Genomic DNA, 26246 nt, shown 5'->3' with positions numbered 1-26246 from the left:
AAATAGATATAACAAGTGTAATGCTTTGAACTAATCCTTTTTTCTCCTTCAGGTGTGACGACGATCAGATGTCTAACGATAAGGAGCGGTTTGCCAGGTAATGTCCTAGTGTATCTTGGTCCACGTGGTGGGGCCAGGCAATTCACGCATACTGAGTTTTAATCTTATTTCTTTTTTAAAGTTAACATTTTTCAATTGCAGTTGACATTTAATATTATATTAGTTTCAGGTGATATTTATGTAACTTACGAAGTGACGCTCTGATAAGTTAATTTTATTTCAGTGAGACTTAATTTCTCTGTCCAGTCTCTTTCCTGTCCTGAAGCTGACGAACTTAGTACTGTAATTACCGTTGGTGTTCAGGTAATATGGCTTCAAACTGATGGCACATTTTACAGTGTTTTTTACATATCTGCTAGATACCTGGCTATACAGTGTGTTGGTTGGGTGTCCACAGGAAGCCAAGCAACGTGAATACCTTGGTTGCATTTATTATTAAATGGGTCTGCAAAGTCTTACAGATCATGGGTTTGTTCTTTTAAGATGACAGCGGAGGAACAATTATTGTGGAGACTGCAGTCTTGATGGAAAGAAACGTGTTTAAATTACCCATCAAGATGAAAAATACTTTGCTCTTTATTAAACAGTAAATCCTTTTCAACTCAGATATTGGTTTTATTTTTAGTTTTTAAGAATTTTATTTTAGTATTTTGTTTTTTGGTTTTATTTTTAGAAAGTTCATTCTGTATATGTATCATTAAGTAGTGAATTGTTTTTTTAAACTTGAGTATGCAGCTACCTCAGAAAAATGAAGAACCCCAAGTCCAGCGCTTAACTCAGCGCTTGGTGCTTATTCATTGCAGAGGCTGCTGGTCGGGGGACCAGACTTTGAGAACCACTAGTGTAGAGGCCGAAGAAATACCTGCCAGAGTAGTTAGTGTTCGACTACTCGGAAGTAGTAAGATGCCATCATAGGCTTTGAACGGCAAGATGCCGTGTAAAATGCACATGGGAGTCTTCTGTAGTAGCAGCCTGGAGACTTGATCAAAGAGAAGCACTAGAGACAGGGCCATAGATAGGAGGCTGGTGAAATAATAAGACAGATATTAAACCACCAGGACCTGGGCTAGAGTGGTGGCAGTGGTGACAGGAAAGGAGGGAATTGAAGAGGTTTTTGAAGAATTTGTTTATTGAAGTAGATACTTGTAAGCACTTTAGGATGTGAACCATCTCTAAGATGAGAAATGAGTCAGATACTTGGGGAATAGTTTTTCAAGCTGCATTAGAAAGTCAGGCTGTCAAATAGGAGCGGTGGGTTCACAGTCTGTCTTGGCTGAAACTCCAAAAGGCTATGAAAACATGACCTGAACTATTTTAGTCTTCATTTGTCCTGCTTAATGCGAATATTTATACATCACATATTTCATGCAGAAATATTAGAGGATAGGGATTACGGATCTGTAGTAGTGGGAGGCAGTAGTAATAGGCTTCAAACAACAGAACTCCTTCCTTTACGATATGATTTGTTAAGCTGGTTCACTTCACATACCCTCCTTAGGAACTCAGTAGAGGGTCTTCAAAAGCTGAAAACGTATGGATTTTCTCAACTTAAAAAAAATGATCTGTACTTTTTTTCCCCCAATTATTTTTAATTGGGGAATATTGGGGAAACAGTATTTTTTCCAGGACCCATCAGCTCCAAGTCAAGTCGTTGTTTTCAGTCTAGTTGTGGAGGGTGCAGCTCACTGGCCCATGTGGGAATCGAACCTGCGATCTTGGTGTTACGAGCACTGCGCTCTAACTGACTGAACCAACCGACCACCCCTATACTTTCTTAAGGAACTATAATAACCCAATGAACATGAAACTTTAAACTACTTACTGTCACTCAGTTCTCTTTCTCTTCTAGTTAGTATATGTAAATTTTTACATGTTTCTCATCATTGTTACTTTGGGTCTCTTTTTTTTCTGCTGACCATTTTATAGAAACTTTGCCATATATTGGTAAAGTCATTGTTCTTGTCATTTTTAATAGCTAGTCTCTCAGCCTGTTGATATAATTAGACCTTTTTTTTTTTTGAGGCTTCTTAATCTATTTACATGATGTATTTAAAATGGAATTGATTACTAATACACTGACCTACCAACACCTTGTGTTTCTTCCTTTGCCACCAGACCTTCCAGTATTTCAGTTTGGAGTTGGTACTGGGGCTCCATCAGTGTATGGCTTTACTGCAGAAAAACGAACGGGAAAGTGACCGAAATAGAAATATTTCAGGATCAAATCAATGATAGGGAAAATGCCGGGAACTGAGCTCTTAGTTTTACTGACATAATTTCTCCAGTAGAACCTGGTTGGTTATTTTGTCTGTGAGTACGTGTGTGTGTGCCTATGTGTTATAGAAAGATTGTATTTGTGGTCACTTTTTTGACATTTTTATCCTGATTTCCTCTTTGATTATGTGGCTGTCATTTCTTTCCAGATTGGGAACAGTATGTGAGAATGGTAGTCTCTTGTTTGGTTCTGTTCAAGCTGTATCTCCCTGGTCTTTATAGAGACTGATTGGCAAAATGCTTTCTGTGTTCAGATTATGTTAATTATAATGAATATTGGCCTTGCTTCTGTGTTGACCTTTGTCCTGTAAGTTATTTTTTTCTTTATCCTAACAGATGGCTTTGTAGAGTTACAGGCAAGGTTCCTGTCCATATTTTCATTTCCCTCTGTTCTCTGCAGCTATTTTATTCTGTTTTCTTTTCCTTTTCTTTCCTGTCTTGCTTTCTTCCCCCTGGCCCCCCTTCCTCCCTTTCTTCCTCCCTTCTTATTTATTTAAATTTTAGCTTAGTTCATTAATTCTGTTTTTAGGTCGGATGATGAGCAGAGCTCTGCGGATAAAGAGAGACTTGCCAGGTAGGAGAACAGTATCTCTTAGCATGATGAAGCAGGTGATGCTGCTTTTTCTGTCCTTTTCTTACTCTGCTCTTTCCTTCCCCTTTCTCTCTGTGTTTTTCCTTATCTATGACAAGAGGGGACAAGACTTTTTAGACGTCTGTGTGTAACAGGAACTTTGGCTTCCCCCATCAGCACGTGGGTGGTGTGTTGAGGGAATTTTAACTTAGGAATTTAAGCAATTGCTGTTAGTTTTCTCTTTTCCTCATTATCTCAACTCAGCCCTAAGTTTCACAGAATAAAAAGGTTTTAGAATAAAAATGCAGCTGTATTACCAGTTGGTGCTTTAGCAGGGAAATACTCTTTCATCAGAAAGCTAATAAATATACTTGTGTTTGCAGTGAGTTTGGGGCCTTTAGGCCTCAGCATTGACTCCAACCTTTATTTTCCTATGTAGAGTCACAGCCTAGATTACTGTCACAGCACTGCTGGTGTGGCTTTGGTGATGGAGTCTTCTGTGGTTTCCTGCAAAAGTTTCAGCAGCCTTGATGTGGCTGTTTAAAAGATGAGCCTTTGGGACCTCAGTGCCAGAAACCTGTCAGATACTAGGAAGACAGGTGCTTTCAGTCTGAGCGTGGACTTTTATGTTTCTCAGACAGAGTAACTCAGTATGGACTTCTGTGCTGAGACCTTTTCTCCAGTTGGAGAGCAGACTTGTTGATAATGTAGAAATAGCGCAGAAGAAATGTGCCCAGATTTTTCTGTTTTCTGGGCTCTGTGATTTGGGACAACTCAGAGAGATATAACTCACTGACCCCAACACCTATTTTTCCTACTTTCCCCCTTATTGGTCATTCCCTCTTTCAGCTGGGCCCAATCTTATTTTGCTATTTCAAGTCGTGTCTCCTATGAAATTTTTCACTCATCAAAAAACTGATGCAGCCTGGTGGGAGGGGCCTGGAGGCAACCCTTGGAAGAGTCACTTAAACTCCTTGACCTTAGTTTGCTCTTCTTATAAAAAGATTTATGTTAGATTAGTGGTTTTCTTTTTGTTTTGACAAAGAACTTTTGTTCAGATAGACTCCTTCAGGGGTAACAGCAGTAAATGAAAAGACAAGCACAGCTGCCCAAGTAGAAGCAGAGATGCAGCGTGTTGTTTGGTTTGCTCCTGAGGCATTCCCAGGGGAGACGCTGAGGACCTATGAGGCTTTTCAGAAATCCAATTTGGAAACTACTGTGTTATTATTTTTAACAATGGTATCATTCTGTCTTGATTTTGAGGGTGTCAGTATTAGAGACGTGATGTACTCCTCATGAGATGCAAGATGTCTATTTCCAGGCCTTTCACACTCCTCCCCACTCCACTCCTACTCTTCAGTTCACTTTGTCCCCAACTGGGGATCCATACGGGACCTCTCATAGATGGCATCTTACAATCTCTTGAGCTTGGTGCCCTGGCACCACACCGAGATACAGAAGGTAGGACTTCGTGCATTGCTGGGACGAATAAAACTTCAGAGTCTTCTAATTCTGTCTTCTAGCGTTGAGAGTCAGAGATAATCTTAAGAGAAACAACATTTTATAGACCAAGGGTGTTGAGTCTATCAATTCTTGTATCAGCTGTTGAGCAACATACTTGTGTTGGAAAAAACTGGTCATTTTATGCTTTCAGCCTTTAAAAAGTTGAATTAGTAAACAAGGAGTCAGCCAAGCTGAGGTTATTTGTCTCTCAGGAACTTAAATGAATAAAATCAACATTTTTTAAGCCTCTTTTTTTTTTTTTAACAGTTTTTTGTTCTGAGGGAGTGATAATTTATGTAGAAGGTGGAGTTACCAGGGAATGGAGAGAATTGTTGGTATCTGCTTATTCTCTGTCTGCCTTGTTAGTTTCTGTTCCATGCTTGCTCTGCATGAGAAGGTTGGCAAACCTTCCTCTAACTTCTGAGACTTAAGCACTCCTAAATCTAAATACCGCATTTCTTCAGCAGCTCACTTGGTATCCATATCACTCTCCCTGCTCCCAAATGGCCAAATGTGAGCACCTGGATGGGACTTCTCCTCTCTTTTCCACACAGGGAAAATCACAGTGAAATTGAACGGCGGCGACGGAACAAGATGACAGCCTACATCACAGAACTGTCAGACATGGTACCCACCTGTAGTGCCCTGGCTCGAAAACCAGACAAGCTCACCATCTTACGCATGGCAGTTTCTCACATGAAGTCCTTGCGAGGAACTGGCAATACATCCACGGATGGCACCTACAAGCCGTCTTTCCTCACTGATCAGGTCTCTGGGATGGATGGCGCTGAGTCTAGAGTCTGTTGAAAATGCTGATCTTTTTGGAGTAGATGACTGTAATCCTGAATAGCGGAGTCAGGGCAGAGCTGAGTCTGTAGATTGTTTAAAAGACAAGAATTCGGCTCTTAAGGAAAAATTCAGACCATGGGAAAGTGAGTTTTCCCTAGTAACACTTATTAGCATTGGAACAGTGAGAACCAGAAGACTTGTGAAAACTATTTCGCAAGCTTGTAAGCATTTTAGTATTTCACTCATGAGTACAGCCTATACGACGGAAGACCAGTGGTATCGCAGGAAGAAGAGATCATTGTGTCCACGGCACCAGTCTTCTTCCTTGGCTTTAGGTTGTGAAAGACGGAAGAAACTGATTTCTTATTCCTGCAGCAGCTTCCGGTTTTAGTGACAAAAGTTGTCTAACAGGCAGTTGTCATTTAGAGATGTGCCCTGTTACATTTGATGCACTATGAAAAGAATGGAGCAGGCAAAAACATTGCCAGTCTTTCAGGAACTCAGTCTGAATATGCATATCCGAGTGGCAGGATACACACAGAAGTGAAAAATGATAGGAAAATGCATACAGAGAAGAAATGCCTTTAAAAACTTATTAGTGCTTGCTTCAGCAGTACATATACCAAAAAGAAAATCTGATTAATAATTTACATGGGACTAGATACAGTAGATGCATACTGGAGGGAGGGCTAAAGTGAATAGAGTGACCAGGCCTGAGTGAGGATGGTCAGCAAAGACTTTTAAAAGTAAGGAAGCCATGTTCTGTCTTGATTATTAAAAATACCACATGGTTATTGCAGAAAATATTGGAAAATCTAGGAGGTATAAGGAAGAAAGAAATTGACCTGTAATGCCACCCTTTTATTCAAAGGATTAGAAGGAAGGAAAGAATATGGCTTGGAAAAAAGCAAGAAGAATTTTCCATGTAAGATGGTCTCTATGAAAGTACATGTAGCACAGATTTTATATATGTATATATATATATATATATGTACATTGAAATAGTTAATCAGTGTGTTCCAATAGTACACATACAGATATTGAGTCAGCAAACTCCAGTTACGTACCTTTTGTGGGCTAACCAGGTGCTTTGTGCTGTGAGAAAAATGAAGAATGATAAGAGATTGTCACTGGTGGCATAACAGAAACACAGAATCAGTTCTGTAATAGAGGTGCAGTAATGAGTCCTGTAGAAACGCAAATGTGGAAAACAAAGGCTAGAGGAATGGGGTTGTAAATCCTGGGAATAACTTGAGCAAAAGCCTAGTGAGGATAATTAGGTTATTCAAGGAAAATCAAGTAGTTGAGAATGCCTTGGCAGAGCATGGAGAGGTAGGCTGGGACCTGCTGGTGGAACATTTAGGTGTTATGTTAAAGAATTTAGATGTTAATTTTTAGGCAATGGCAAGCCATCAAAAATGTATTAGTACATGTGGAAACATTTTAAGGGTGGATTGGAGAGGGTGAAAGCAGGGAGCCTACTTCGTTAGTCTTGGCCTGAGATGACTAGGGCACTGACCGAGTATTGGAAAAGAGAATGAATAAAACTGAGTTATCACTGGGGTGTGAGAGGCATTAGATTTCCAGGCTTGTAGCCTGAGAGGAAGGTGAGCCTGTTAGGAAGGGAACGCTGGGAGAGCACAGGGTTGTTCTTGGAAGGGGAAATAATGACAGGTTTTGAGATGCTGAAATTGAGTTGCTGGTGGAATATTTATTTGAAAATGCTTAACAGATACTTGGAATCCAGACCTGCTTAAAGCTCAAGGAAAAAAAATAGGCAAGTTTAGAGATGTAGATGTGGCTATCATTTCATAGTGGGGAGGAGTGGATATGATATCTCAGGGAGAGAAACTGGTATAAATAGAAAAGAACTTAGGATAGAACCTTCAGAATGCCTGTACTTAAAGACTTGATTGAAGGAAAGGGAGCTGGAAGTAGGGAAGGGACGTTTAGCAAGGAAGCAAAGGTTGGAGTGCGGTGTCACAGAAGAAGGGGAAAATACAGTTTAAAGGATAGAAGGGACAGCGTTGTCAGATTCTGCAGACAGACTGAGTAAAGTCCCCCCCAAGAAAGGGGACTTGGCAATTAATCAGCTCCTGAAGAAAGCGTGAAAGCTGTGGGTTAGAGTGACAAGTGCAGTGGGTGGAGCAACGCAAGGTAAGGGAGCAGAACCAGTGACTCTAACTAGCATTATCCTTAGTATATAATCTTGGCATGAGAGCTGATTGGGCAAAGTTGAAGGAAGATTTGTATAGAATTGAGAACACTTGAGCATGTTTATAGATCTGAGAGGAAAGAGAAAAACGGGAATATTTGTAGGGGAAGATCCTCAAGAGTCCAGAGGGGGTGAAATCAAGTACTCAGTTATCATTAGTGGGAAGTCTTTTTTCCCCATCGTGAGTCCTGAGGTAAATAGGACGAGGTGGAGACATAGACACAGTGTGGAAATATCTATTGGAAAAAACTACCTTGTCAGGGAAGGTAATTACATTCAGGGTGCACAGCTGTGGCTGTAGATTAGGCAGGAGCCAGCAGTTGCTTATGGAGAAAACACTTACGGCCGGAAGTGTCTTCTTTCCATGAGGACTAATACTTGTTTGTTCAGCGTTCAGTATTAACTTTGATTTCCCTTCCTTGGTCAGGAACTGAAACACTTGATCTTGGAGGCAGCAGATGGCTTTCTGTTTATTGTCTCGTGTGAGACAGGCCGGGTGGTGTACGTCTCTGACTCAGTGACCCCGGTTTTGAATCAGCCACAGTCGGAATGGTTTGGCAGCACCCTCTATGATCAGGTTCACCCAGATGACGTGGACAAGCTTCGTGAGCAGCTTTCCACTTCGGAAAACGCCCTGACAGGTATGAGACCTGAGGATGGGACATGCAAGGAAGTCCTTTCGTTCTTTTTTCTCTCTCCCTGAGATAGAAAAAGAGCTTCAGCTCATAATTTGTTTACTGAATCTGGCAAGGCTTCTAGAATTTTCTTCTTTAATGAATATAATCAGTTCTTTGTATTCACAAGCAGATAATAGACTGTAGCTCATCCTTAGAAAATGTTTCAGTAGTGACAATGCTCATTAAAAGTTTCCTTTAATCTTAATATTAATGTAAATAAACTAGTAAAAGCCAAACCTACGATACACTTTTTTTTCCATTCTGAAAGAATTAAATTATCCATGTTTCTGTCCCATTTGTATGGGTAACTACCTGGTATTTTTTCTCCCCACTTGTGCTCAGCTTTGCACTAGGTTCTCTGATAATAGATTTTTATTTTAGAGGGGAATGATTATTAGTCTGTGTATAAGGGTTTTTTCTGTATCTGTACTATTTTTCTGTCTTGTTTTTTTGGTTTTGGATCCCCCGACCCCCCTACCATTTTAATACTATTCAGTCTTTGTGCCAGAGTTTTGCTAAAGAAACAAGTCACATCTGCTTCTAAGCAACTCTGGAAATAAAATTAAAGTGGAAGCAGGTCAAAACTGGTAATTAAAATAAAATGCAGGGAAGTCCATTATGGCTATATTAATGTTGGCATTTAGTATTCCCCTCTTTCATGTTTTTGATGGATTTCATTTTTCTAGTTCTTTTCCCCCAAAAGTTGCCATTGGCTTCTATATAATATAAAATTTTGGCTTAAGATAGATATGTGTTTCTGTAGCTTATAAAATTATGTTTTTAAATCAGAAACATTCACTGAGTGTGTATGTGTCTTTGTGTCTGTGCGTCTGTGTGTGTGTCTGTGCATGCGTGTGCGCATGCATTTGTATAAAATAATAAGACCCAAGATTATAGCCTTGCCTCTTGCTTGCCACCACAGCCTTCCACTCCTAACCTTCTCCTGCACAGGCTTATTTCCAGTGCTACCTTTGAAGTTAAGAGTAAGATTTATTGATGAGAATTGAGGTATTTTAGGCTTAAAATCCATTCCTTACTTGGCCTGTTGTGTGATAAGCAAGGAGACCGGAGGGCACAAACAGGCTGCTTATTCATCTTGGCCTTCAGTATCCTTCCCCCTCGGCCCCATGCATGGGAATGTGCTCCAGACTGCCCTTCACGTTCTTCTTCAGGGCGTATCCTTGATCTGAAGACGGGAACAGTGAAAAAGGAGGGTCAGCAGTCTTCCATGAGGATGTGTATGGGCTCGAGGAGGTCGTTCATTTGCCGCATGAGGTGAGTGTCACGCTGAAGGTTGTGCTTTGACGGAGGAAGAGTTACGAGCTGAGTGTCAGAGGAGTTCAACTCTTACATCCAAACTCCAGTTGGATTAAATTGAACTCTCAAGACCCACATGGGCTGTAACACAGAATAAAGTGTTTGATAAGGGAACATTGACTGGACTCCTGTGCCAGATACGGTAGGTGCTTTGTGACTGTCATCTCGTTTCTCACAAATGCCCAATAGGGTAGAATTCAGGGTTACTATTTTGCCGATTAAAAAACAGACTGAAAGAAATTAACTTCCCAGGATTACACAGATAATGTCTGAGACAGGATTTTATTTTAATCCATAGTAGTCAGACTCCAAAACCTATATTTTTTTCTCAGTATATCATGAGACATTATCCTGTACTCAGACCACTTCTGCCTTTTTCTTTTCCTTTGGTAGAAATTGAGACTTATGTCTTTCAGTTAGTATTTAGTGTTTATAAATACTATACTGTAAATACTATATGTTTTAGGATTCTGAAGAAAGGATAGTGCTTTCTACACAGGTAGAAAAGACATCTCTTAAAGTCATGAAAGTTCAGGTTGTATAATGGAAATTGACTACGTTGTACTGAGAAGATGCTTATTAGAAATGACGCATAGGATGTTAAGAAAGGTTTCTGGGGAGAGTTGCAAAATTGAGTTGTAGCTCTGGTTTAGTGTAGCTTCAGGCCCGTACTACTGGCCACTTACTACCTTCTGAGATCAGGATCAGATTAAATGACTACTTTGTGTTTTGATTTCATCATCTAATACTGTGAGTGACATTAATACCAACTTCATAAAGTTACGAGTATTAGATGAATAAATATCCGTAAAGAGGCTGAGAGTAATGCATGGCACATATTAAGTTCTGTGTAAGTTTTATCTATTATTATTAACTTAAAGAAATGAGAGAAAGTAGAGAAGATGGGATAAAGTGTCCCAATATGTGGACATGGCTAATGGAAACACACAGGCAGGAGCAAGATAAATAATAACGAAACGTAGCAAATAGATTGGGCTGTGGTATAGAGTTGGCAAACCACAGCTCTTAATTTGTAAACAAAGCTTTATTGGAATATAACCACGCCCATTTGTTTACATATTGTCCATGGCTGCTTTCATTCTATAAAAGCAGATTTGACTAGTTGCAACAGATTGTATGGCCCACAAAGTTGAAAATGTCTGCTGTCTGGTCCTTTACAGAAGAAGCATACTGACCCCTGATGTAGAGAATCTCTGCCCTTCTGCATGCAGAACATTTTGACTTCAAATTCCAGGACAGTTACAAGTTTTAGAAATTTCAAACCTAACCTCTTTATTCTTCTTTGTTAGGAGCATTGTTGCTAAATTTCTGTGTCTAGTTGTACCCAGAGCCTGTTAGCTGGCTGCTAACCGATGGTAAGTTCTTTGATATTGCAGCTTAATTGCTTTTCATCTCTCTGTTCATTGAAACAGATGTGGCAGTAGCTCTGTAGACCCGGTCTCCATGAACAGACTAAGCTTCGTGAGGAACAGATGCAGGTGAGAGCCTGAGCAGTGAAAAAGCAGAGATCGTCCCCTCTTTGCCTCTTGCTGTAGTACTTCCTTCCGCAGCCCTCCCCCTACTCCCTCACTTCTAGTTAGTTTTTTCCTGGCAATATTTTCCTGAACTTCTAAAACTTCTTTTGCTTACCCCATTTAAGGAAGTTGCCCTATCACTTTACCTACTGTCTTCCTGCTGTAGTACCTTTAAGTTGCTTTAGCTTGGCAGGGGTCAAAAATATGATGGTCGCTTTTGGGTGGGAAAGATCCAAGTACAGGTATCCTATTTTCTAAATACCCAAGAGCACAAAGTTAAAGGCTCTAAGTCGCCGTTGCCTTTGATGTGTTACTGGGTAGGTAGGGTTTTCTCCTCACACCTGTAATTCTTCTAGGAACGGACTTGGCTCTGTGAAGGATGGGGAGCCGCACTTCGTGGTGGTCCACTGCACGGGCTACATCAAAGCCTGGCCCCCAGCAGGTAGGAAAGTTAGACAGGGGTTTCTCTTTTGGCGTAGCAGGCGCCTCACAGGCCAGGAAAGTTTGCTGACATTTATCATGTGTACCTGGTATATGAAATGCACTTTGGTACAAATTGTAAGAAAATAGGAAAGAAAAAGTAGACCCCTTTCCTTCCCTTAAGGAGCGTATACACCAGTTGAGCAGATGGATTGCCCAGCCTTGAAAATGACTCAGTGTTGGCTGTGTCACGGAATGGTTCATAATAATGTACACAGAAGACCTATATTCTAAGTATTTGTGTATAAAGAAACAGTTGGCATTGAATACAGTTAACTTGGGAAAGCTTTCTAAAGTAGGGAGAAGGGGGGAAATGGCTTCATTGTAGTAACTTATAAAGGGAATATTCTCTGCAAAGGCATTTAAATCAGGATGTGATTAGATTTACCAGAACTTGAAGTCAAAGAGGGAATGTGAGAAAGGTGGTTGGGGTGGCAGGATCAGCCTTTTAAACTGGCTTGTTAGATTTTCCAAATCTTAGCAACTTTGTTACTTCCCTGCTAGGTATGTATAATTTGGAAGTGGGTATTTTAGGGAGACAAAAACTAAGAGAAACGAGAGGCAAGGTGGTGTATTTTGGTAAGAGATTTGGAATTGGAAAAACCTGGGTTTGATTCTGGCATTGTTGTTTACTAGCGGTATGTCCTTGAGTAAATTGCCTGACCTTTATAAAAATACCTCAGTTTTCTTATCTGTAGTTTGGAGGTAATACATCCCATAAAGTGTTATTATGACGATTAGATTTAATGTAAGAAAAGTGCCTAGCCCCATGCCTGGCATATGGTAGGCGTCCAAAAATGGTAGTTACATGTAATTAATTTTAAGAACAATAGCATTAGGACATTTTAGTTTGTATACTGTATAAATCATATACTTGAGGTATACATGATCTTTTATGCTTCTGTATAGCTCTCAAAGAAATACTATTTTTCTTGATAAAAAGAAGAGAACTATGAATAGTAGAGTGTAAATGTAACCTTCTTTCCTTGCCATATAAGACATTGAAACTTTGGCTTCTCTCTTTTCCAAAGGACATAAATGACTCTTGGTGTTTGATATAATTTCATTTTGGTTGTTGGCTTACTTTAAAAGTCATGGGTTGGGCAAGACATCTGTTCTCTTCCTATGACCTGGTCACAGAATGAATGGCTGCCTTCATATGTGTTTGGTTTGGCCAGCATAGTTTTTAGAATACGTACTTTGGGTAGGACCTGTACTCTGCAGTTTATTACAGTTAATATGGGTAAAATATATAAATTAATATATATATATAAATACTTAAAACAGTACCTGCCATATATGGTAAATTCTATGTAGTTGTTTTTTACCTTTATTCTTTTTTTAAAAAATTATAATTGACATACAATATCATATTAGTTCTCTGTGTACAATATAGCGATGCAGCATTTATATACCATACGAAGTGATCTTGATAAGTCTAGTTGCTGTACAGTTATTACAATGTTATTAACTATATTCCCTATGCTGTACAATGCATCCCCGTGACTTATTTATTTTATATCTGGGAGTTTGTACCTCAATCCCCTTCATCTTTTTTGCCCACCCCCCACCCCCTCCCTTCTGGAGGCCATCGATGGTTTATGCTCTGTATCGATGAGTCCTTTTATTCTTCTCTTTCAGCACTCCTCATTATGTTACATCTAGCCTCTTCATACATCCATGTAGTTTAAATCATTACCTATCTGACTTTTGAAGGCAGTTGAGTTTGAGATCCTTGTTAAACCTTTTAACTTCACCTTCCTGAAGGTGTCTCCCTCCCAGATGACGACCCAGAGGCCGGCCAGGGGAGCAAGTTCTGCCTGGTGGCCATTGGCAGACTGCAGGCAAGTATGAATTTCTCACACTTATATCATCCCTTTTCAGTAAGAAGAAATCTCCGTCAGGACTTTCATGTTATTTTTCTCTCCGACTACAAAGGAAGAATTCTATACAGTTCCAAATACTTGGAGGATTATGGCATTCATAGTTAATATTACTTCTCTTGGATTTAGCAGAAACTGAAAAGGATGAGAGAGGGAGGGAAATCTTTTCCCCTTATTTTTCATATATTTAGTTTTACAATGCTGAATTTTTTATTTCCAACTGATTTCTTTTGCTCCTGTACAAGAGAAGAAAGTTTTTTTCATTATATCCTTCCATGACTAACAATAAAGAAGAGGGGCTATTTTGATTCTTCTCATAAAAATAGATAAGCATCTTGGTTACTTGGGATTACAATTTTCCAATCTGAGTAATGAACACGGCCTAGCTAAATGGAAGTAGGTGGGTTTGGGGTTAAATGAATTTTTATCTTTCTTTACAAGGTTGGTAAAGAGTGCGTGTGTGGGAGTGGGGCTAGGCCTGTGCCCTCTCTGGTGGTGATTGTCTTTTTTCCTTCCTGAATGTGGTGTGAAAGTTTTGAAATTCCTAAAATGGGGAGCCTCATGTCAGTGACCGTGAGGAGGTAGGAAATACATCTGTGAAGAATGGTGTCATTTTGCCTCATTTTTGTCTCTTTACTCTCAGGTAACTAGTTCGCCCAACTGCACAGACATGAGTAATGTTTGTCAACCAACAGAGTTCATCTCTCGACACAACATTGAGGGCACGTTCACCTTTGTGGATCACCGCTGTGTGGCTACTGTTGGCTACCAACCACAGGTGAGAGCTGCAGCTGTTCAACCACTCAACGCGGGCTCTCATTTGCCCTCGGCTGTGCTGAGATTATTCAGTCATGTCATTCTAGAGACAGCCAAACATACCAGCCCTAGCTCAGAAAAAGAGACGATCCTATTCTGTCAGCAGCTAAATTTATTCTCAGAGTCTTACCAAGGCTAGCATCCGATCTAGAAAAACATGGTGTGTGAAACCAGGTGGGAGCAGCAGGTGTGAATACATATTTATTTTTTTGTTACTGATATTAATGCAGATGACAGTGATGCAAAAGTGCTCGTTTTAATTAGTTACAGTGCCATGGCCACCTTTCGATAATTCATGTAATCACCTAGATGCATAGTAACCCACAAGTAAGTTGTCATGATTTTATTTAGATTTCTCATTTAGCAGACCAGGTAACTATACCTGAGTTGAGAAATAAGTCATTATGTCAACATTCAAAACAATAGTGGCCAGAAGGGAGTTCTGGCTATGGTTGTATGAAGAGGTTGGTGAAAACGAGGTCTTGGAAAAGGAGAACAAAGTTGGAGGATTTGCACCACCTGACTCAATACCTATTATACAGCTATTGTTATCAAGACACTGTGGTATTGGTATAAGGCTAGGTACATAGATCAATAGACCAGACTAGAGTCTGTGCTCACATTTATGGTCAACCTATTTTTTTTTTTTTTTTAAGGTTTTATTGGGGAAGGGGAACAGGATTTTATTGGGGAACAGTGTGTACTTCCTGGCCTTTTTTCCAAGTCAAGTTGTTGTCCTTTCAATCTTAGTTGTGGAGGGTGCTGTTCAGCTTCAAGTTGTTGTCCTTTTCAGTCTTAGTTGTGGAGGGCGCAGCTCAGCTCCAGGTCCAGTTGCTATTGCTAGTTGTAGGGGGCGCAGCCCACCATCCCTTGTGGGAGACAAGGAATTGAACCGGCAACCTTGTGGTTGAGAGGACACGCTCCAACCAACTGAGCCATCGGGAGGTAGCTCAGCTCAAGGTGCCATGTTGAATCTTAGTTGCAGGGAGTGCTGCCCACCATCCCTTGCGGGACTCGAGGAATTGAACCAGCAACCTTGTGGTTGAGAGCCCACTAGCCCATGTGGGAATCGAGCCGGCAACCTTCGGAGTTAGGAACATGGAGCTCTAACCGCCTGAGCCATCAGGCCGGCCCCCTATGGTCAACCTATTATCAACAAAAATGCCAAGATAATTCAGTGGGGAAAAAAGAAATCTTTCAAACAAATGGTGATAGAACAATTGGATATCAAAAAAAGAAAGAACTTAGACTCTTACCTCCTACCACACACAAAAATCAACTCAAAGATTTAAATGTGTAGAGCAAAAGTTATAAAACTTCTAGGAGAACATTTTTGTGATCTTGAGTTAGGCAGAGATTACTTGTATGACACTAAAAGCATGATTCACAAAAGAAAAAAATGATAAGTTGAATTTTATCAAAATTAAAATTTGCCCTCTTAAAAGGACATTAAGAAAATTAAAAGACAAGTCACAAACTGGGAGAAAACATTTGCAAATCATATATATGAAAAAGGATTTGTGTCCAGAATACATAAAGAGCTGTCACAACTCATTAAGACAAACATCCAGTAAAAACAAAAAGGTACAAGATTTGAGTAAACATTTCATCGAAGAAGAAATGTGAAGGCACATAAAAATATGCCCATCACCATTAGTCGTTATGAAAGTGCAAATCAAAACCAAAGTGAGACCACTATATGTTATGCCCTCTAGAATGGCTAGATTAGGAAGTGTTCTCAATGTTAGCTCAATTTTAAAAATTAAATTAAAAACTTTTTTTGAGTTTTAGCAAGAACGTGACGAAACTAGAAGCATCATACATTGTTGACAGACATGTAAAATGGCATAGCCACTTTAGAAAAGCATTTTGACAGTTTTTTAAAGTGTTAAACATACACTTACCCCACCACCTAGCAATTCTACTCCTAGGTATTTACCCAAGAGAAATGAAAACATTTGTTCACTTAAGATGTATACACAGATATTCACAGCTATAATATTCATAATAACCAAAAAGTGAAAAGTCTAATTGTCTATTAACTAGTGAATAGTTACACAAACGGTGGTATGTCTGTGTTAGAATACTGCTGAGCAATAAAAAGGAATAGACTATTGATACACGGAACATACAAAAATGAATTTCAAAAATATTTTGTTAAAGAAGCCAAACATAAAAGGCTATATATTTTGACTACATTTATATGAAATTTCTAGAAAAGGCAAAACTAAAGAAGCAGAAAGCAGATTTGTGGTTGGCGAGGGGATTGGGAACAGGCATTGACTATAAACGTGCACAAGGGAACTTTTGGGGGCAGTGGACATTTTTTTCTTTTGTTTTTTAGGAGAACCACTTTATTTTGAGTAGTATAAACAAAACTTTAACAATAAACATAACCTCCCATCAATTTCTTCACAGTTAGTCCAAAGAATAAAACCTTTGGCTTAATTAGAATTTACATTTTGTCTTAAATATTCCAGAATCCATCCATGTCAACTTTGGGATTTTAATCTTGCCTGATACTATGAAATAGGATAAACCTTGAATATTAGCCAAATTCCTAACTTTTGCTGTTCAACCATTTTTTGTGATCTTGCTCTCTGATTCTGTACATTCCAGAATAGTCAATAGATTTGTAATATAAACTTCCAAGATAAAGGGAAATTTCTTGCTCATTGTTTGCCTGAAATCTTGGCTTGCGTTCATCTTATTAAACAAACCATATGCTCCAAATATGCCCACAGATTTCAGCGACTAAATGTCCTTTACAGATCTTTGCCAGTGGTTCCATGGTACGGGCCATCCCAAGTCGTGTGCATGTGCGGCTGCCGCAGTGGGTATGGTCTAAAAGTGGACTGTGGTGACGGTTGCACAACTGTACACGTTTACCATAGATCATCAAATTGTACATGTAGGACGACTGGATTATGTATTTAAATCTGTACGTGCAGTTAAAATAAACACCCAATATTCTGAGAAAGAAAAACTCTCTAGCGGCTAGTTGCTTAGCAGATTCCATCTTTTGTTTCTGTCTTTTTTTTTTTTTTTCCTCCACACTTACTACAATTCTAGGATGAAGACAGGAGAAATGAAACCCAAGTGCCTTGTAATGGGCCAGGAAAGTTAGCTGCTCATCAAAGTGTTAATCTTCCTCTCCTTTGTCCCTTTTAGGAACTCTTAGGAAAGAACATCGTAGAGTTCTGTCATCCTGAAGACCAGCAGCTTCTAAGAGACAGCTTCCAACAGGTGACCTTTTTTTCCTGGTTTGGGTCCAAATAATATTTTTATCTAATATCTATTATCACATTCATTCCACGAATACTTACTGACAACTGATGAATCAAGAACTTGGGGCAGGCAGTGTGACTTTACATTCTTTAGGACTTAACCTGTATTTTTCAGGAACAGGAAAGGACCAATACTTTGAGACTCAATAATTTGTGAGGTTTCTTTTGTTTGGCTTTGGCTGCTGACTGTCTTGACTCTAACTAGCTGCATCCAAGGGACTGTCTTTAAAGTATTAGGTTGGTGCAAAAGTAATTGTGGTTTTTGCAATTATTTTTAACCTTTTAAATTGCAATTACTTTTGCACCAACCTAATATTTAAAATATTCTAGGCTTCACTGACCTGTGGGTAGTAGTAGAAAAATTCATTTTACAGTTCCGTTATAGATAAATGAGAGTTGACTCTTCACTGTAAGCTGACTCTCTTAATTGTAATTTTCAGGCCTATGTCCTGAAAATGTCTGGTGAATTAGGTAGCCGTTCTTACTTTATATTAGACCAGTTAATTTTCCTCTTTATGACTCAGTAGTATCCTCCCTGATACAATGGGTATAATAACAGTACTTAAATTCAGAGGGTTCTTGGGAAGATTAAATGAGGTAATGCATTATAGCACACGGCCCAACTTCTAGAACAGATCAGACAATGGCCATTAGAAGTCTCTGTCCCCTGAGTCCTCTTCTCCAGCATCACAGTTCCATCCACTCTGCTGCAGCTCACAGAAGGATCCTGTTTCATGTATCTGTAATCTCAAGATGGACTATTCGGACTTGTGTTGACACCATTCAAAGCTAAGGACGTGGACCTTCAGTAGTGTGAGAAGATAATGTAGGGTATATTTTAAATCCACGAAATTTATAATTCTGACACTTTCGGCCACAGAGTATCATTTTATCACTTCTGGAAAATGTTGATTCCAAGAAGCTTTAATGGCCATGTATACACTCCGTAATCTCAAGATGGTTAGATTCTGACACCAGCTTGCTGCTATGATTTTAGAGTACACAAGTGAAGGTGCTTTTTAACATGCAGGCTACAGTCACTTAGTTGCTGCTTTCCAGATTTTGATGTTTCTTAAGTCTAGATGGGTTTATATTTCTTTTTGCTTTTCATTACATAAATTTAGTTATTCCAATGAAAATTATTTTCTTTTTTCATCCTCCATTTTAGTTACTTCAGTGCTTCGTTTCACACTTGATCTGTAAAAGCTATTTATATATATATTTATATATTATATACATACTTATATATAGTTATTTATACATATAAATTTAAAACATGCCAGTTTTGTATTGCTAAATGAAGTATGTTCCATTTTCTGCTGTAGTTATTACTTTGTCAGATTGTAACATCAGCAGTAACTGCCTAAACACAAATGTTATCACTTAACTTTTTCTTAAAAAGCAATTTAAAATGTAGATATTTTGAAGTACTGGGCTTATACTTCTTTGAAATAGATATGTATAGCAATAAGCAGGTTTTCAAACCCAGTACCTAATTTGTGTTACAAATGTTATTATATTCATCGTGTTTATGTTATACAGTGAGTACATGGGAGTATTAAAGGCTACTATTGTTTAAATGCAAATGTTTATATCACATTTCTTTTTTATCATATTAAATAAATGTTGATGTTCTTAAAAAAAAAGAAAAAGCACAAAGCCCAGTGGTTGACATATAGTAACTACAAAATTAATGTTAGTTGCTAATATTACTTTTTCTTTATTGTTAGAGAGGGAGGGTCAGAAGATTATTTCCTATGCCATGAGACTAGGAACTAAAATAATCTAAAATTAGTTTCTTTTAAAAAACTAAAGCAAAATAAGACTAAGGTCAACTTAGTTTTATTTATAGAAACCGCCATGGGTGCTATGAAAACAAATTCTCGGGTTTGAGGGAAAAAGCTAAGATTAAGGAGCAGTGTGTAAACTATATTCAGTATCATTAAACTTACAAATTCCTGGTATAGACTGTAAAGCTAGATCAGCAGTCTTTAAGGGGCTTTCCAGGGGAAGTGGGGAAACACACAGTCTTTACACTCCTGGAAGTAATTGTTATTCTTGTTTGACTAGAGTGGTCAGATAGCGTGGGACTCTGGGAAGAAACATGGTAAATATATGTCCTCGTTATTTAGTTTTCACTCATGTTGTTTTGTTAGTAACGTTAAAAGAGGACAGTGACACAAGAATCCTAGGGTTGTTGAAGTGGGAATTTTATTTATTTACTTTTAATTTTCTAAAAAATTTTTTGTGGATTTCACTGATAGCATGAAAACTTTTCAGGTGGTGAAATTAAAAGGCCAGGTGCTGTCTGTCATGTTCCGGTTCCGGTCTAAGAACAGAGAATGGCTGTGGATGAGAACCAGCTCCTTTACTTTCCAAAACCCTTACTCAGATGAAATTGAGTACATCATCTGTACCAACACCAATGTGAAGTATGTACCACAAAGGCCTTTCCTGGCAGTGGGGTTTCTCCTGGGCCCGGTCTGCTCAGCCTTAGCAGGCTACCTCCTTCTCGTCTCCTTTTCTAGTAGTAAACACCATTAGTTTGAAGTGCCTCTTCTTCCGACTTCTCATAATTTGGGTAGTTTGTCCCAGTAGAATTTATTTTAACAGACGTTAGTTTAGAGACTACTAGGTTCTGAATGTGACGAGTTTGTATATCAATTTATGTTTCAACCCTTTCTAGAAAGGATTTTGTTTTGTACACCAGTTTATTGCTCTGGTCTGGCAGGATTTTTCTATAGAGCAGGTGTCTGCACACTCTGTATAAAAGCCCAGATGGTAAGTGTTTTAGCTTTGTGGGGCGTATGGTCACTATTGCAACTACTCATTTCTGCTGTTACAGCATGAAAGCAGTCTTAGTCAAATAAAATGAACAAAAATGTCTATGTTCCAACAGACTTTTATTTACAAAAACAGGCGATGGACTGGCTTTGGCCCATAGTTTGCTTTAGAACATAGCTCTCCACTCTTTTGTTAGTGTCTATTCCTCTCTGTTCCTTCATTTCTTTCTGTTTGAACTTGCTTTCTCAGCTTTGTAAAAAACAATTTTATTGAGGTAGATTTCACATACCATACAGTTCACTCATTTAAAGCACACGTTTTTTTAAGTGTGTCACAGGGTTGTGCCAACTGTTAACCAGTCTAATTCCAGTACATGCTCATATCCCAAAAAGAAATCCTGTACCCCAAGCCACATAGAACAGCTAGCCTACTCTGTCTCTGTAGATTTGCCTGTTCTCGCTAGACATTTCACATAAATGGAATCATACAATATATGCTTCCTTTGTGACTGGCCTCTTTTACTTAGGATAGTGTTTTAAGGCTCATCCATGTTGTAGCATGTATCTGTACTTCGTTCTTTTATTTTGCCAAATAATATTCCTTTGTATGGCTGCACACATTTTGTTTATCCCTGCATCCGTTGACGAATATTGAGTCGCTTCACTTTTCGGCTATTGAGAATGCTGCCACGAGTATTTGCATATTCGGATATGTTTTTATTCTCCTGGGTACATCCCTGGGTCACGTGGTAACGCTGTATGTAATCTTTTGAGGAACTGCCAAACTTTTCCAAAGCTGCTCCAAAATGTACTGTTTTACACTCCTGTCAGCAGTGTATGAGAGTGACAGTTTCTCCACGTTCTTGCTGTCTTTTTCATTGTACCTATCCCAGTGAGTGTCAAGTGGCTTCCTTTCCGTTTAATCTGTCTGTAGCACTGGCTTTAAACCCACCTCTTGAAGATCTGATTATAAGGAATTAGCAAGTGTGAGTAGTAGCTGGCAATAACACTGGATCTGTATCCTTCAAATCAGTTTTTCTGGCTTGTAAAGTTTAATTTTCTGCTAATTAGTATAACAGAGTGGATTGGGTTAGGAATTTTTATTAACTTAGGACTCAGGTATATGATCATGATTATTGTAGATTTTTGTTTTTGCATCTTTATATTACAGAACAAATAGTATTTTGTGTTTCCATTTTGTTTAAATTTTGAAATCTTTTTAACAACTTGTTTCTGCAACCCAGGTGTTCAGTAGATGATTGGATAAAGATGAGGTACATACATACAGTGGAATATTGCTTAGCCATAAGAAAAGATGAAATATTGCCACTTGCAGCAACATGGATGGATCTGGAGATGATTATGCTAAGCGAAATAAGTCAGGCAGAAAAAGTTGAGAACTGTATGATTGCACTCATATGTGGCATATAAAACTGAAAGCAACAAATGAACAAGACAAAAACTCATAGACACAGCAACAGTTAGTTTAGTGGTTACCAGAGAAAAAGGGAGGAGGTAGAAAAAGGTAAAGGGTGTCAAATATATGGTGATAGAAGGAGATTTGACTTTGGGTGGTGAACATACAATGCAATATATAGACTGCATTATAGAATTATACACTTGAAACCTATGTAATTTTATTAGCCAGTGTCACCAGTAAGCTTAATAGAAAAGATAAAAAGAACTTGTTTCAGGAAATAATGGCTTTCTCCATTTTTACATAGAATTTTCCCTGCCACAATTAATTTTAATTGTTAATATTTTAAATAAGTATTCTTTATAGAAAATTTGGGAAGTATCAAAAGCTATAAGAGAAGAAAAGAAATTCTCACTATTCAGAAATAACCTCTTTTAATGTGTCAGTATGTACGCTTTCAGTTTTTTTACTTAGACTTTTTAAAAACACAGTAATATGGACATGCAGGCATAGTTATACACACGTCCACAACAACTAGGTATTGAATACCTAAGAGGAGTTAGAACCCAAACAGATGAACGCATGTGCCATAGGAGTTTTTTCTGGACCATGTTGTCCACAGTGTGAATTGTGTGTTGAATCTGAGATCTTAGGTTACCTTTAGGATTGGACTTGAAAGGGGAATTTATCAGTGGTTGCCCCGCCTATAGGGGACACACAGAGCTTCCTGTACATCATCCCCCTGCCCCACCATTTGCTCTCCTCTCCATTTCCCAGGAACGCCAGCCAGGAACCACGACCTACACTGTCCAGCACAATCCAGAGGCCGCAGCTGGGTCCCACAGCTAATTTACCCCTGGAGATGGGCTCAGGGCAGCTGGCACCCAGGTGAGAAGGGACAGAAGAATCACTTATTCAGCACTGACTAGCCAGGGTGTGGCTGTCTGTAGTCCCACTTTCCTGTTGCTTATTTTTCAAAGGCCCTTTACTTAGAATCTTTTTAAGAATCTTCCTATTTCTCTCCTCACTGGCCTTTGACATACAGGCAGCAACAGCCACAGCAAACGGACTTGGATGTGGTACCAGGAAGAGATGGACTGGCCAGCTACAGTCATTCCCAGGTGAGTGTGTCTCCTTGGAAGAGGATGGTGAGCGTTTCCTTAAGAAATGTCCCCCCAGTGCCAGTCAGAGTGTATGTATCATTATTTGGACTTTAGGTTATTGACCTGTCATGTTAAACCTTTCGTGGTTATTTCTATCATTGGATTCCACAGGTCTCTGTTCAGCCTGTGACAACCACAGGGCCAGAACACAGCAAGTCCCTCGAGAAGTCAGATGGTCTGTTTGCCCAGGATAGAGATCCACGATTTTCAGAAATCTACTCCAACATCAATGCAGGTATGTTTCTTCCTCACTCTCCTTTTAAATTCTCATTTCAATCATTGACTGATGGGCCTGCTGCAGCCCAATCAGTAGTCTTCCAACATATTTCCACATAATCGTAATACGTCCTGAGTAAATAGGAACTTGCTGAACTCATATACTACAGCCCCTTGACCGGCCCTCCCCCCCGCTCCTTTTGGTCCGCAGATCAGAGTAAAGGCCTCTCCTCCAGCACTGTCCCTGCCACCCAACAGCTATTCTCCCAGGGCAGCACATTCCCTCCTACCCCCCGGCCGGCAGAGAATTTCAGGTGAGCCCCATATGTGTGTGCTGCTTGACAGGGCAACTGAGGGATTCAGTTGCTGAATCCAGGTTTTATTCTTGCCTACAAAGCAGTGGAACTTGCAGGGCCTAGGATGAGACAAGCTGTTTTCCTTCCTCCTGTCCTATTGCCACACCTGTCCTATTGCCATGCTCCAGGTTCCATCTCTGTGTGTCCCGATGAGTGTGTGACTGTCAGTCTTCCTTGTTTTCTCCAAATTCTGCTATCAAGTTTTCCTTAACCCCCGGGAAGTTAAGGGAACCTAAGGAGAGTGCTAGATTGGCCTGTGTTCCTAGAGTTTGTGATAAATGCGTCCTTTTAATCCTTTACCTTACTGTTTGTTCACTCCTAGAAATAGTGCTCTGGCACCTCCTGTAACCATCGTCCAGCCACCAGCCTCTGCAGGGCAGATGTTGGCCCAGATTTCCCGCCACTCCAACCCCACCCAGGGAGCAGCCCCAACGTGGACCCCTAGCACCCGCCCAGGCTTCTCTGCCCAGGTAAAGTTTCTCATCTCTCTCTCGCCAGTGTGTCGTTTTTTGTTTGGTTGGTCGGACTTTTTTCCGTGTGTGAAGTTATTCTTGTCTATCTTAGGCACCTTCTCCTCAGCTCCCACTGCCTACTTTCCGGTTTTTTCTTTGTGGGGAGCAAGTAGATAAAAATCTCAAAGTCTATGGTTTTCACATATTCACTTCAAATTAGATTGCTCACACAGAACATCTAGAACAGGTTCAATTTTCAGATTTGTTTTGGAGTAAATTTAAAGAAGTTTCCACTTTGGTTAGGATGACAAAATACAGGAACAAAAGAGAAAATTAATTAGGAATTTACACATAGTAGTGTCTGTTTACAAAAAAAATATGTGTTGAAAAGTCCTTATAATATATATGCGTATATGTATATATAATATGTTAAGCCTAACACTAATATTCTTTCATATATTTATATATACTTATGTTAGTAATATATAATAGGTAACACATATAATACATATAACTATAGTATGTATTATGTATTATAATACATATAACTATAGTATGTATTATGTATTATAATACATAGTAATAATATAAATGTAAATAGTTAAATAGGAATATTTTCAATAAAAAAGTCAAAACCAAAAGTAGGCTCCAGAATTATATGGAGAATGATCTCAATTGTATATATAAAAAAATGCACAAGAAAATAAAAACTGGAGAAATTATCCAAAAATTTTAACTATGGGTCTTTGGTGGTAGAATTATGAGTGATTTTTTTCTATTTATTTTCCTTCACTTTCCAAATAGTCTGCAATACATATGCGTTAGTCTTATGATGAGAAAAATGTTAGTTACCCCAAAAAGCATCATTAGGAACAAATGGATGCAATGCAGACTGAAGAACAAAATGATGCAAAGTGTTTTTTCTCCATATGTGATACTATACTGTTATTCATGCCTCCAGTTTCTATATCACTTTACAATTTGTAAAATGCTTTTATTTAAATCATTTTCTTTTAGTTCTCACAACTCTAAATGTATACTTTTATTAATCCCATAGTTCTTTTTGTACTTTATCACAACTGCTTCAAAAATAGTGTCCAGGGAGATTGGGAGTTAATTGGCAGAAATGCGCAGTAGGGGGAGTGGGAGCTGGCTCGAACCCAGTGATTGACGGGGGGCGTGACTCTCCTAGGAGTGGATGTGCAGTCGTGCTAACGGTCCGTGTGTTCTTCTCCGTGCCTTTCTCTCTTCTAGCAGGTGGCCACGCAGGCTACAGCCAAGACCCGCTCTGCCCAGTTTGGTGTGGGCAGCTTTCAGACTCCGTCCTCCTTTAGCCCCATGTCCCTCCCCGGTGCTCCCACCGCGTCCCCTGGCGCTGCTGCTTACCCTGGTCTCACCAGTCGTGGGTCCAGCTTTGGTGAGTTCAGACCAGAAGGAGGTAACAGGAAAACCACACCCCTAAAGAGAAAGAGTTTGGTAGTTTAATACAACAGTTTGCTTGTGTCCTGGATGCACTGAGCTAATTGTGGAGAAATGCAAGACGACAGTCCATCTGGAATTTAAAACCTAGCCACATGAAAATGACTTTCGCACGTATAACAAAAAGCATGGAGGTATATACATTTCATAATAGGTGAATTTAATCTAACATGAGCAAAGAACTCTTTGGAAAGGCCCCTAGAGAAGAAAAATTAGCTTAGGCTGGGTTTTAAAAGAGGCATTGACTGGCAGAGAGAAGGGAGGACGGTTCCCGGTGAAATGAATCACTTGTGTGTTGTGTCTAGGTTTTCCCTCCACTGGAGTTACACTGAAGTTTCTTCCTCCTCACAGCTCCTGAGCAGGCTGGGCAGACCGCAGGACAGTTCCAGACACGGACAGCAGAGGGGGTGGGAGTCTGGCCACAGTGGCAGGGCCAGCAGCCTCACCATCGGTCCAGTTCTAATGAGCAACACGTTCAACAGCCGTCAACACAGCAACCCGGCCAGCCTGAGGTCTTCCAGGTGAGAAGAGTCCGAAAATCAGGAACTGAGAGAGAAAGGATCAGGGAGGAGAGACAGAGAGGAAGCATGCATGGAGTGGGCGTGATTGGGGTGTGGGGGAAGACGCAGTGGGAACAGGGGCAGAAATGTCATTAATTGGAAAGACTGTGAACTTAGTGTGATGCACACAGCCTCTAACGAGACCACTTGCGAAGACATGGAATTAGTTTCAGTCCATTCCCACTGCACAGTAGCTTGTGTATAATAAACGTACTGATTCTAAAGGTCCATTTACATACATCCTGAGGGGACTGTAAGACTGAATGGAATAATCTTAGCACAAAGGAAGAGCTAGTTTAAAACACAGGTTGAAAGAAGGCAAAACGGGTTTTGGTAGAAAACAAATAGGATGAAAGATACTCCGTAAGAACCTCCAGGGGGTTACATGAAATGTGGCAGGCATATTTTTCTCC

At 39.5% G+C, this 26246-nt stretch overlaps 1 protein-coding gene and 1 pseudogene across 3 annotated transcripts in view; one reads left to right on the top strand and one right to left on the bottom strand.

Annotated features, from left to right (window-relative positions):
* Positions 1-26246, top strand: part of ARNT (aryl hydrocarbon receptor nuclear translocator) — a 53996-nt gene that overhangs the window by 25624 nt on the left and 2126 nt on the right. Inside the window, exons 4-21 of one of the 3 annotated variants that reach the window (XM_019740002.3) lie at positions 53-97; positions 2864-2908; positions 4963-5176; positions 7840-8053; positions 9262-9364; positions 10840-10905; positions 11298-11383; positions 13189-13265; positions 13948-14082; positions 17292-17366; positions 19688-19839; positions 22385-22495; positions 22653-22728; positions 22882-23005; positions 23198-23300; positions 23665-23812; positions 25052-25211; positions 25625-25794. In XM_019740002.3, coding sequence (XP_019595561.2) covers positions 53-97; positions 2864-2908; positions 4963-5176; positions 7840-8053; positions 9262-9364; positions 10840-10905; positions 11298-11383; positions 13189-13265; positions 13948-14082; positions 17292-17366; positions 19688-19839; positions 22385-22495; positions 22653-22728; positions 22882-23005; positions 23198-23300; positions 23665-23812; positions 25052-25211; positions 25625-25794 — 2104 coding nt within the window. Of the gene's footprint in view, positions 1-52; positions 98-2863; positions 2909-4962; positions 5177-7839; positions 8054-9261; positions 9365-10839; positions 10906-11297; positions 11384-13188; positions 13266-13947; positions 14083-17291; positions 17367-19687; positions 19840-22384; positions 22496-22652; positions 22729-22881; positions 23006-23197; positions 23301-23664; positions 23813-25048; positions 25212-25624; positions 25795-26246 lie in introns of all 3 variants that reach the window. The other 2 variants (XM_019740001.3, XM_019740003.3) reach the window with 2 other exon arrangements.
* On the bottom strand, positions 16559-17273 carry LOC109451624 (protein CEBPZOS pseudogene; annotated as a pseudogene).

Source organism: Rhinolophus sinicus, chromosome 7, assembly GCF_057876585.1.
Source record: "Rhinolophus sinicus isolate RSI-liver-muscle chromosome 7, RSI-T2T, whole genome shotgun sequence".
NCBI lineage: Eukaryota > Metazoa > Chordata > Mammalia > Chiroptera > Rhinolophidae > Rhinolophus > Rhinolophus sinicus.
The sequence above is the reverse complement of the archived record's forward strand: the minus strand, read 5'-3'. Positions and strand labels throughout refer to the sequence as shown.